Source organism: Taudactylus pleione, unplaced genomic scaffold (assembly GCF_031769625.1).
Source record: "Taudactylus pleione unplaced genomic scaffold, aTauple2 ptg000214l, whole genome shotgun sequence".
NCBI lineage: Eukaryota > Metazoa > Chordata > Amphibia > Anura > Myobatrachidae > Taudactylus > Taudactylus pleione.
In genome coordinates, this window is record NW_028284616.1 from 6,396,458 (window position 1) to 6,410,299 (window position 13,842).

The window sequence follows — 13,842 nt, forward strand, 5'->3', positions numbered from 1 at the left end:
TGTCATAAGTAAAGGGCCGGCTGGCTTGACCGTTAAAGGGTGCTGTAACCCCCGAAAGTACACTCCAGTCCAAACCAAAAAAAAATTATTTTCTGTGTTTGTGAATTGTGTGCGCAGTAGCCGCACGTGCATCAACAAAGTAGTGCCAAGCGTGCGCCTGTGTCATAAGTAAAGGGCCGGCTGGCTTGACCGTTAAAGGGTGCTGTAACCCCCAAAGTACACTCCAGTCCAAACCAAAAAAAAATTATTTTCTGTGTTTGTGAATTGTGTGCGCAGTAGCCGCACGTGCATCAACAAAGTAGTGCCAAGAGTGCGCCTGTGTCATAAGTAAAGGGCCGGCTGGCTTGACCGTTAAAGGGTGCTGTAACCCACAAAGTACACTCCAGTCCAAACCAAAAAAAAAATTATTTTCTGTGTTTAGCCGCACGTATATATCAAATCGATATAACATAAATGGAGGACCAAACTTTCTCCGATAAAAATAAAATAGAGAAAGATCAAGAACCACTTCCTCCTAGTGCTGAAGCTGCTGCCACTAGTCATGACATAGACGATAACATGCCATCAACGTCGTCTGCCAAGGCCGATGCCCAATGTCATAGTAGAGGGCACATACAATCCCAAATGGCAAAGTTCAGGAAAATGACCTTGAAAAAGACATTTAAATCAGCTGAAGAGAAACGTAAACTTGCCAATATGCCATTTACGACACGGAGTGGCAAGGAACGGCTAAGGTCGATCCCTAGTATGTTCATGACTAGTGGTTCAGCTTCACATGACGATGGAAGCCCTCCTCCCACTAAAAAAATCAAAAGAGTTAAGCTGGCAAAAGCACAGCGAAGAACTGTGCTTTCTAAGAAGATATCACAAATCCCCAAGGAGAGTCCAAGTGTGGTGGTGGTTGCGATGCCTGACCTTCCCAGCACTGGACGGGAAGAGGTGGCTCTTTCCACCATTTGCACGCCCCCTGCAAGTGCTGAAAGGAGCACCCACAGTCCACTTGCTGATATGCAAATTGAAGATGTCACTGTTGAAGTACAACAGGATGAGGATACTGGTGTAGCTGGCGCTGAGGAGGAAGTTGGCGAGGAGGATTCTGATGGTGATGTGGTTTGTTTAAATCAGGCTCCGGGGGAGACAGTTGTTGTCCGTGGGATGAAAAAGCCCATCACGGTCATGCCTGGGCAGAAGACCAAACATTCCACCTCTTTGGTCTGGCAATATTTCTATCCAAATCCGGACAACAACTGTCTTGCCATATGTACCATATGTAAAGGTGAAATAAGTAGGGGTAGGGACGTCAACCACCTAGGAACATCCTCCCTTATACGGCACCTGCAGCGCGTTCATAAAAAGTTACTGTCAAGTTCAGAAACTTTGGCTAAGACCGTAAGCAGTCCAGGGACACCTAAATCCCGTTGTCCTGTTGTATCCAAGCGCCTGCAAACCACACCGTCAACTCCCTCCTCGTCAATTTCCTCCTTAGTCAGGATCGGAAGTAGTCCTGCAGGCCATGTCACTGGCATGACTGACTCTCCTATCCGGGATTCCTCTGGAGGATCCTGCATTGCTACGCCTACTGCTGCCGCTGCTGCTGTTGCTGCTGCTGGGAGTCGTTCATCATCCCAGAGAGGAAGTAGGAACACCACTACTTTTACTAAACAATTGACCCTCCAACAGTCCTTAGCGAGGAGGATGAAGTACGACAGCAGTCATCCTGAAGCAAAACGTATAACTGAGGCCTTGACTGCTATGTTGGTGTTAGACGTGCGTCCGGTATCCGCCATTAGTGCAGTGGGATTTAGACAATTGATGGAGGTAGTGTGTCCCCGGTTCCAAATCCCGTCTAGATTCCACTTCACTAGGCAGGCGATACCGAGACTGTACAGAAACGTCAGAAAAAGTGTCCTCAGTGTCCTGAAAAATGCCGTTGTACACAATGTCCACTTAACCACGGACATGTGGACAAGTGGAACAGGGCAGACTAAGGACTATATGACTGTGACAGCCCACTGGGTAGATGTATCACCTTACGCAGCAACAGCAGCAGCGTCACCAGTAGCAGCATCTCAGAAACGCCAGCTCATTACAAGGCAGGCTACGCTGTGCATCACCGGTTTCAGTAAGAGGCACACCGCCGACAACCTCTTAGAGAAACTGAGGGAAATCATCGCCCAGTGGCTTACCCCACTTAGACTCTCCTGGGGATTTGTGATATCTGACAACGCCACCAATATTGTGCGGGCATTACATCTGGGCAAATTCCAGCACGTCCCATGTTTTGCTCACACAATAAACTTGGTGGTGCAGAATTTTCTGAAAAGCGACAGGGGCGTGCAGGAGACGCTTTGGGTGGCCCAAAAAATTTCTGGCCACTTTCGCCATTCAGCGACTGCGTGCCGAAGACTGGAGCGCCAGCAAACACTCTTGAACCTGCCCCGCCATCACCTGAAGCAAGAGGTTGTGACGCGGTGGAACTCAACCCTCTATATGCTTCAGAGGATGGAGGAGCAGCAAAAGGCCATACAAGCCTATACATCCACCTATGACATAGGCAAAGGAGGGGGTATGCACCTGACTCAAGCGCAGTGGAGAATGATTTCCGTGTTGTGCAAGGTTCTCCAGCCCTTCGAACTTGCCACACGTGAAGTCAGTTCAGACACAGCCAGCTTGAGTCAGGTCATTCCCCTCATCAGGCTTTTGCAGAAGCAGCTGGAGAAAGTGAAGGAGGAGCTAAGACGGAGCGATTCCGCTCGGCATGTGGGACTTGTGGATGAAGCCCTTCATTCGCTTTGCCAGGATTCCAGGGTGGTCAATCTGTTGAAATCAGACCACTACATTTTGGCCACCGTGCTTGATCCTAGGTTTAAAGCCTATGTGGTGTCTCTCTTTCCGGCCGACACAAGCCTGCAGAGGTGCAAAGACCTGCTGGTGAACACACTGTCAGCTGAAGCGGAACGTGACACGTCAACGGCTCCTTCTTCATTTTCTCCCGCAACTGGGGCTGCCAGGAAAAAACTTAGGTATCCTAAGCAACCCGCTGGCGGTGATGCAGGGCAGGCAGGACCAAGTTTGGACATCTGGTCCGGACTGAAGGACCTGGCAACAATTTCTGACATGTCTACTGTCACTGCATATGATACTGTCACCATTGACAGAATGGTGGAGGATTACATCGGTGACAGCATCCAAGTAGGCATGTCAGACAGTCCATACCTGTACTGGCAGGAAAAAGAGGCAATTTGGAGGCCCCTGTACAAGCTGGCTCTATTTTACCTGAGTTGCCCCCCCTCCAGTGTGTACTCCGAAAGAGTGTTTAGTGCAGCCGGGAACCTTGTCAGCGAAAGGCGTAGGAGGTTGCTTCCACAGAATGTGGAGAAGATGATGTTCATCAAAATGAATTATCAGCTCTTCCAGGGAGACCAGCCTCCAGAAGGTACAGAGGGACCTGTGGTGGTGGATTCAAGTGGGGACGAGTTAATACTTTGTGAGGATGAGGATGTACACACTGAAGAGGGTGAGGAATCGGTGGATGAGGAGGATGAGGATGACATCTTGCCTCCGTAGAGCCAGTTTGTGCAGGGACACATTAATTGCCAGCTTGTTTTGTGGGGGCCCAAACGAACCAATCATTTCAGCCACAGTTGTGTGGCAGACCCTGGCGCTGAAATGATTGATTTGTTAAAGTGTGCATGTCCTGTTTATACAACATAAGGGTGGGTGGGAGGGCCCAAGGACAATTCCATCTTGCACTTCTTTTTTTTCTTTGCATTATGTACAGTTTGGGGCCTAGTTTTTCTAACTGCCATCCTGTCTGCCACTGCAGTGTCACTCCTAGATGGGTCACGTGTTTGTGCCGCCCACTCGTGTCGCTTAGCATAGTCATCCAGCTACCTCGGTGCAACCTTTTGGACATGAAAACACTATTGTGAGGTGTGAGGTGTTCAGAATAGACTGGAAATGAGTGGAAATTAAGGTTATTGAGGTTAATAATAGCATAGGAGCAGAGAAACCAACAAATTCTGTGATTTTAGCTGTTTTTATGCTTTTTAAAAAAAAAATACAGATCCAAAACACAAAACCCAGAACCCAAAACACGGAAGGGTGGTTTTGGCAAAACCAATCCAGATCCAAAACACGAAGAAAGATCCAGATCCAAAACCAAAACACAAAACACGAAAAGTGGCCGGTGCACACCCCTAATCTGAATACATAATCCAGAATTCACTATGAGGAAAGATAACCCTAATTTGAGAATAAGTTAATGGGATCAACAACAAAACCAAAGGCCAGCTGTATTAGTCTATCTATCAGGCGTATGAGTAGAAATACCTGTAGCAAAATTGAGTTATTAGCTTCTCCAAATAGAATGGGAGCCTTTGAGGGTGGTCCAGCTGTGGCATAAGGGGCACTGCTAGCAATCTTGCAGAATGAGATCTGCACAGATGTCACACCATCACAGATGTACATAAACCATCGGGTTTGCATACATCTCTGAATAAGGCCCTCAGCACGCAACCACTATCCGCAACACACCTGCGACACTACCAAAATAAGCCCATAACGACGGACTATGTCCATGTGTCTGCTAAGCCATCTCCCTCTTGCTGCCCAGCAAAAACGCCAAACACATTTTCAAAACATTTCTGAAACTGTACGTCTCAAGTGTGCTTCAATCTCAGCTCAACTTTGGGCGCACGCTATCTGGACACATGAGCAGAAGAATAAAAAATGTACCCATTGTGCATCACCACTGCATCCAATTCAGAATCAGGCCCATAGGGAGGGCTAGTGTAGGGAGAGGGGGAGGATTAGCATACCAACCAACAAGTGCCGGTGTGTTAACCCTCTCGGGATCCCGACAGAGTTAACATACCCAATCCGTACACGATTATTATATTTATTGATCTTGGCTTATTACACATTTATGTACTGTCGAAGCCGGATGATTGGCTGAGACCAGATCTTAAAATTAATATTGAGCGACGCCATTTTAGGTTGCCTCTGATGATGCCATCTTGCGTCGTCAGCATGAAACCATGGTGTGTGATGCTAATATGCTATTATTAGCATCGTGCGATCGCATTACCACTGCATACTGTTTAAAACCCTATCATACCCCATACGCACTGATACACATATATAAATATATATATTTAAAGACTTCATATATTCAGCAATGACAGACTTGTCTTGTAGACATGTCTGTAACAAATAATCAAGAATACACAAAGATACTGTGAGTGTTTACTTCAAATATATACACGGTATGTCTGCGGCAATTGAAATATAACCCAGACACTGATATGCACAATTGAAGTGTCCTAAATGTAGATTAATAAACAATTGCCAGACGTGTAGCTATTGTTAACAAATATCTAATGCTGACGTATTTATGTTGTATTAGGGGAGTCTTTTGTTAAAATTATCAGATTGTTTGCCAAGGCTTGCTCCATCCATGAACAGGGCAAAACCCTATTGTCTTTCATTCTTTTAGTCCAGACAGAAGTAAAATAAATAATGACCAGTTTGAGGATATATATATGTGAATGTGTGTATGTATGTATATATATATATATATATATATATGTGTGTGTGTGTGTGTATGTATATATATGTATGTATATATGTAAATATATATACACTTAAACGATCACATGGGTATCCACAATGCATGCACACAGATATACAGTTGCAATTATAAATAGAAACACACAACGCACCTTTTTCCGCTGCATGAAGACACACTATGCATACTTACATATAATCATAAATATACACGCACTCATAAAAGGTTCCTGCACATTATGGTTTATATTAGGGATGTGCAGGCTCGGATAGGTTCGAGTTTGCACGTGGAGTTCGGATTTTTCCCTCCAAAAAAACGGAACTCAGAACGAGGCAAAACGTCATCTTACATGGACGAACATCATCATTCCTGGACAAAAGACCAGGAATGATGATGTTCGTCCATGTAAGATGACGTTTTGCCTCGTTCTGAGTTCCGTTTTTTTGGAGGGAAAAATCCGAACTCCACGTGCAAACTCGAACCTATCCGAGCCTGCACATCCCTAGTTTATATTAACGTTATTAATTATGATATAAAATGTACGTATTTAATATTTATGGTATACAACATGATAGACATGGCATGTTTGGTACTAAACTGACACACTGTTTATTTCCAGATATCTGAACCTATCAGCGAGGGAGTCGCATCTTGCGTTCGATGGTTATGGAATATAGGAAATTATTGGTTACAATGTATACACTGTAATGTAGTGTCTCTATCTAATTTAAATCAATTAAAGAACGACAATGTAATCTGGAGAATTGAGACATACGCCTAGTGAACTGCCCTATGAACTACAGCGTACTACAAAGACCAAGAGCAAGAACCAATGGAATTATGTTGTCTGTCTACATTGTTGTTATCATGATCTGTTAGGGTATATAGCCTGTGTACCGGTCCCAGTTAGTAGCCATTCTCTGGGATGACCACAGACCTCTGGATTGATGACTGTAACTGGGACCTGTGCGCTTGCGTATGTATCGACTACATCTTGTGATTGTATAATTTGTTTGCGCTAATTGTATTTAGATCACATCGTGTAACTATGTTTTTTGGTGAATAATAACTTTTTGTGCTTTGGAAACACAATCAAAGTCTGAAGAGAAATTATTTCTGGTGCGACTTATTACGCTAAATAGCGACATTTTAGAGTGTATAGATAGGTAGGAATCGATAGTACAGTAAATAAAAATATAAGTGACCTTTCAGTTACCACTAATAGCTGTTATTTCTATAACAGGCACCATACTTTTATAAATTGTAGATATTAAGTGCATGTGCAATGTGAGGATAATGCTAATATATTCCAGAAACAATGTTATTAAGCTGCCAAGACAATGTCTGCTGGGTTGGGTACTGCTGTGACAATATTTAAAAACCTCCTGTGAAATAGTCACCATTTCTCCAAAATAGAAATGATCTGGTAAATAATTTAGTAAAGATAATCTGATTAATCAGTGTAGAGCTCTTAGCACATTGCTGCAGTCCTTGCATAAAACAAGATCTCCCAGCTGGGATTCCAGTAAGCCTGCACCTGCTCCCTGAGGCCCCAGGTGTGTGTATGTCAGTCGTACTGTGCCAGGCATGGCAGCGGTCCATAATTCCCCATATTCATTAGAGGGGAGTACAGGAACGGGTGGCATGAGTATTAACCCTTTCCATAAATGTGAGCACGGACAGAAAGAAATCATGAACGGAGTACAAAGATGCAATGGCTGTGCCAATACCTTAAGTCTCTGAATCAGGCCCAGTATACTTACTGCAGTGTATATTCTCATCTTTGCGGTCATGTGTTATTGCTGTCTTACTAAGAGGAATGCCCAGAGAAACTGGCTTTCCTACTGGTATAGTGCCCCATAGAAGTCACACGGCCTACTATGGAAGGTTGTTATATTGTATGTTTGTTTGTAGTCTATAATTCTGTCTCACATGGCAACAAATCAGCAGATGACTAATCAATCTACAGCAAGTTAGACAAAGCTATCACTGATTCATTCCTCACAAGTGGTCACGGATGTACATAGGGCGTTTCAATACTCCGCTGTCACCACCAGGGTTTCCCAGCATAGGGGACGATAGGTATTACCTGTGAGGGCACTGTGGCGTGGTCCTTCCGGCAGAGGGGCTGGTGTCTGGCGGCAGGCATTGGCTGTGTGAGGTGTTCCGCAGACACTGTGTCATTCTGACTGGGGTAAGCCTGGTGGTGTTTCCATTCCATTCTGGTATGGGCGCCACCATCTTGCTTCTGGTCATGTGACATATTTGCTCCAATCCTGGCATGTCACATGCTCTCTATTGACCATTCACGATCCTGCACTGAGTACTTAAGGGAGTTCAGAGCTCCCCATAGTTCCCAGTGCAACGTGTTTCACAGTGCATGCTGTGAGAGAGTTCATGTGGTCCTGAGACCTGTCTGTTCCGTGCTCGCCTGTGCTCTTGCTGGATCCCAGCTTCCAAGCAGCCTGCATCACTCTGCCTGCTCCCAGTCTCCTGCTGGAACCACCCTGCACCTTCTATTAACCCTCTCCCTGCCAAAAGACCTGACTGTGCAATTAACCTTGTGCCTACACTGCCTCCACTTACCTAGCTCTCTGCAGCTAATCCAGTTTCTACACTGAGCCATCTCAGTACTACTCATCAGTTAACCAACTGCTCCTACTATTCAACTACTCCATAACCTCTCTGAATTTCATCTCACCAGTATCAATTTGTTACCTGATATTCCGTCTGCAGCCTCGCAGTAATCATTTGGATTACAAAGACTTTATATTATTTCTGTCACTATCTCGACATTACCCACTCTTACTTCACTTCAGTTTCTAGTCATCACCTCCCCATCTATATTCAGGACTTTATATTATCCGTGTACATGTCTTCAAGTTCACCCATTAAAAAACCCACTTTTACATTTAAATCTGTTCAGGTGTCTGCTCCTATTACCACCCCGGGTCCACAAGAAAATCAGGGCCTGATTCAGACCCGCTCGCGAGCGCTGAGCGTTCGCAAGCGGGTCGATGATGCCCTAGTGCGCATGCGCACGACGGAGGCTGCTCCGTCGTGCGCATGGGCGAGACCCGGCTAGCGACGGGGAAGCAGTCGCTCCGGGTCTCGCACCAAAGGGGGCGTGCTGTCGATGGTGAGTGACAGCACGCCCCCTTTGGTGGGCGTGCCGGGGGCGTAGCTGCCAGACGGAGGCGTTCCCATGGGAACGCCTACCGTCTGGGTCCGGCCCCACTGACATCACTAGTGATGTCAGTGGGAGTGATTTTGGCTCTGATAGAGCCAAAATCACTCCAGGGCTTGCGGTCACCGAGACCCTACCGCAGGGTCTCGTCGCAAGCCCGATGGTCGCGATGGTCTTGACCATCGTGACCATCTTTTTGGCCGCTCGCATATGCTGTGGGTGGTCACCCACAGCTATGCGAGCGGCCAGGAGGCCGCTCCAAGTTTAGGTAGGAGGGCCCTGATTCAGAGCGAGCGCTCTGGTCAGAGTGTCCGGCTCTGAATCAGGCCCTCAGTCCTAACATCCGCAATGTACTGTGGAGTGTCTCCAGAATGTCTGTGAAGGCAGTGATTGAGCTGCACTTTTTATCTCACACCCCACTGAGTTGCTCAGGAAAGCAAGCAGAGATACCTTGCCGTAATATGCGCTGACTTGTGTGGCTGAACATCACAGTGATGTCTGGCGGCTCTTCAAGGAGAATAAAACTCACCCCAAACAACTGCTTATTTAATACATGCAGACAGTAAGATTGGGCAAATATATGAGTGTTGGTAGTTTTGGGAAAAACATCGGCCAATAAAATGAACACTAAGCTACAGTTTTGAAATACTCGTGTGTGCCCTCTACCAATTCACCCACCCAAAAATTGTGTTCAGAAATAATTAGTTGCCCATTATTGTCTAGTTAGTTTATTTATTTTAAAAGGCTACTTACAAAGATGCGCAGATTTCGGGCACATACCAGGCCAATAGCACCATTCTGTTCCGAACCACAAATGATCAAAACAGTTGGCTGTTTTTTAGGAAGTGTTTGCAACGGATATACCTGTCAAATAAAAGAAGATCTGTTATTCATAAATAAATAATACTTACACCTAAGACATAGCAGTAGAGGAACATGCTTACTGTAAGGAAAGATTATGATAAAGAATACAAAATAATAATAATAATAATAATAATAGGGCTCCTATTGCTAGTTCCAATATGCAGCAGGACATAAGTTTATTTATTGTGTAATCAACATTCTAATCAGTTCCCCTTAGAATGTAAGCTCTCATGAGCAGGAACCTCTTCCCTCATGTGCTTCTCTTTACATTTTCTTCTACTCTCTACTCCCCATAGGGCACCTTACACGTGACTGCCAACTCCCGGCAGCTTATTGTGAGTGCTTTAATCACTATTTCAGCAATGTATATAAATTGTGTCCTTGTCCTGCACTGTAATGTACTGTAAGTTACTTGTTTCTTGTTCACCTATTAGTTTATTATGTATTATGTACTATGTAAGGCGCTGCAGAACACTTGTGGCGCCATATAAGTAAAGGATAATGATAATAATAATAATGATGTCCCAGGTTTATTTGGCAGAGATTTTAAACGCGAAGACTATTCAGGGAGATGCCTTACAGAAAGTACTCTAAGTATATTAAACAATGCTAATGAATTAGACTTCAACATTAAGGGGGGAGTTCAGTTAGCTGCGGGACTTATCATGGCTTTTTCGCACCAGAGTAAGAGCCTGAAGCTATTCAGTTACTGCTCGCTGTTTGCTCAGAGGGTGCACTTAATGCGGATTTCTGATCCCAGGTTCTTACAGCTGCTTACTGTGGAATATAATTGAATAGCTCTTGGTACTTAGGGCCTGATTTAGCAAGGAATGAAGTTGTTAATATGCACGCAATCGGCCGATTGTAGCATACTGCGCATGCATATGCATTACAGTGCGTGTGCACGAACCAGCCACTGCGATCGCAGCGGCTACGTAGACCCATGGCAGAGTGATTGACAGGAAGTGGCATTTGTGGGTGGTGACGGGGGGGTGGTCGGGAAACGCAGAAGCTGATAACTCAATTTGTGCAGATCTCATTTTTCTGCAACATTGCTAACAGTGCCCCCTATTTCACAGCTGGACCACCCTCAGAAGGCTCCCACTCTATTTGGAGAAGCTGATAACTAAATTTTGCTACAGATATTTCTACTCATACGCCTGATAGACTAATACAGCTGGCATTCTGTTTTGTTGTTGATCCCATTACATTATTCCCAAATTAGGGCTATCTTTCCTCAGTGAATTGTATCCGGATTACAGTCTTAAACATGGGTACGTTGACTAATTATTATAAAGATATCCACTCATTATGCTCCCAAAGAGATAAGCAGATTTGCAAATATTTGGATTCACTTTTTCTGCTGCTTTATACAATAACATATCTGCTCGTTTGAACGCTGTTGCAGAGGCGTGTATAAATTATCCACTGTGATGCCCTACGCAGCCTGAGGCCTGACAGCGTGCGATGAAGTTAGCAATTTCTCAGTACGGTCAGGGCTTATACAAGTGTGCGTGAGGCTGCGATGGTACTCGATTGTACCAATGGTTTCGCAGTCTTGCTAAACATTACGGATGTGTGTAATGTAAAGTGGGCGTCCTTATGTAGTGCTGCGACTGCGTGCGCAATCGATATTGCATTCGCAGTTGCGATCCGTAATGAATCAGGCCCTTAATCCGGAGCTAAGAGCCCATGGTAAATCCCCTGGCCCCGATTTAAACCTGGACAGCATAAACATGCTTTGTTTTATTGCGTATGTGCAGTAAAATAACGTAAAATTTAGAATGAAATATAGCTTGCACTTGCCCCCCTATGGTGTATTTGGGGCATGCAAGTTATGTACAGTATCTCCAGATATACCTGTTATGAGGTGCATCTTTTGTGACTCCAAAAGGCCCGTTATTAAAATACATGCTAATAATGATAAAATGCAGTATCCATCAATACTGGTTTATTGCTAAAAATATATATAATAATAATAATTGTATTTATTATTATTATTATTATTATTATTATTATTATTATTATTATTATTATTATTATTATTATGAAAACAATGTACACCACCCTTAAAATAACAAGTAGCTATTGTCAATGTTGTAGCCTTAGATGGTAAAGCTAAAGGGGGATAAACTGTGTGACCCCCACAAAAAACAACAGCAAACACTTGGCAATATCAGATTGGATTAGTCACATTACAACAGGGAGACCCGCAGCATGGAATCTCTTTGTCAGAATAGTCACATTACAACAGAGAGACCGGCAGCATGGAATCTCTTTGTCAGATTAGTCACATTACAACAGAGAGACCCGCAGCATGGAATCTCTTTGTCAGAATAGTCACATTACAACAGAGAGACCGGCAGCATGGAATCTCTTTGTCAGAATAGTCACATTACAACAGAGAGACCCGCAGCATGGAATCTCTTTGTCAGAATAGTCATATTATAACAGAGAGACCGGCAGCATGGAATCTCATTGTCAGATTAGTCACATTACAACAGGGAAACCCGCAGCATGGAATCTCTTTGTCAGAATAGTCACATTACAACAGAGAGACCGGCAGCATAGAATCTCTTTCTCAGATTAGTCACATTACAACAGAGAGACAGGCAGCATGGAATCTCTTTGTCAGATTAGTCACATTACAACAGAGAGACCGGCAGCACGGAATCTCTTTGTCAGATTAGTCACATTACAACAGAGAGACCGGCAGCATGGAATATCTTTGTCAGAATAGTCACATTACAACAGAGAGACCCGCAGCATGGAATCTCATTGTCAGATTAGTCACATTACAACAGAGAGACCCGCAGCATGGAATCTCTTTGTCAGAATAGTCACATTACAACAGAGAGACCGGCAGCATGGAATCTCATTGTCAGATTAGTCACATTACAACAGGGAAACCCGCAGCATGGAATCTCTTTGTCAGAATAGTCACATTACAACAGAGAGACCGGCAGCATAGAATCTCTTTGTCAGATTAGTCACATTACAACAGAGAGACCGGCAGCATGGAATCTCTTTGTCAGATTAGTCACATTACAACAGAGAGACCGGCAGCATGGAATCTCTTTGTCAGATAAGTCACATTACAACAGGGAGACCCGCAGCATGGAATCTCTTTGTCAGAATAGTCACATTACAACAGAGAGACCGGCAGCATGGACTATCTTTGTCAGATTAGTCACATTAGAACAGAGAGACCTGCAGCATGGAATCTCTTTGTCAGATTAGTCACATTACTACAGGGAGACCAGGAGCATGGAATTTCTTTGTCAGATTAGTCACATTACAACAGAGAGACTGGCAGCATGGAATCTCATTGTCAGATAAGTCACATTACAACAGGGAGACCCGCAGCATAGAATCTCTTTGTCAGATTAGTCACATTACAACAGAGAGACCCGCGGCATGGAATCTCTTTGTCAGATAAGTCACATTACAACAGGGAGACCCGCAGCATGGAATCTCTTTCTCAGAATAGTCACATTACAACACAGAGACCGGCAGCATGGAATCTCATTGTCATATAAGTCACATTACAACAGGGAGACCGGCAGCATGGAATCTCTTTGTCAGAATAGTCACATTACAACAGAGAGACCCGCAGCATGGAATCTCTTTGTCAGATTAGTCACATTACAACAGAGAGACCTGCAGCATGGAATCTCTTTGTCAGAATAGTCATTACAACAGAGAGACCGGCAGCATGGAATCTCATTGTCAGATAAGTCACATTACAACAGAGAGACCGGCAGCATGGACTATCTTTGTCAGATTAGTCACATTACAACAGGGAGACCCGCAGCATAGACTATCTTTGTCAGATTAGTCACATTACAACAGGGAGACCCGCAGCATGGAATCTCTTTGTCAGATTAGTCACATTACAACAGAGAGACCGGCAGCATGGACTAACTTTGTCAGATTAGTCACATTACAACAGAGAGACCTGCAGCATGGAATCTCTTTGTCAGATTAGTCACATTACAACAGAGAGACCAGGAGCATGGAATCTCTTTGTCAGATTAGTCACATTACAACAGAGAGACCAGGAGCATGGAATCTCTTTGTCAGATTAGTCACATTACAACAGAGAGACCGGCAGCATGGAATCTCATTGTCAGATAAGTCACATTACAACAGGGAGACCCGCAGCATAGAATCTTTTTGTCAGATAAGTCACATTACAACAGGGAGACCCGCAGAATGGAAT

At 44.3% G+C, this 13,842-nt stretch overlaps 1 protein-coding gene across 2 annotated transcripts in view; it reads right to left on the reverse strand.

Moving 5' to 3' along the window:
• The window catches only part of YJEFN3 (YjeF N-terminal domain containing 3), a 174,871-nt gene that overhangs the window by 40,334 nt on the left and 120,695 nt on the right, over window positions 1–13,842 (reverse strand). For both annotated transcript variants that reach the window (XM_088478521.1, XM_088478520.1), the window contains exon 3: window positions 9,510–9,620. In XM_088478521.1, coding sequence (XP_088334647.1) covers window positions 9,510–9,620 — 111 coding nt within the window. The remainder of the gene's footprint in view (window positions 1–9,509; window positions 9,621–13,842) is intronic.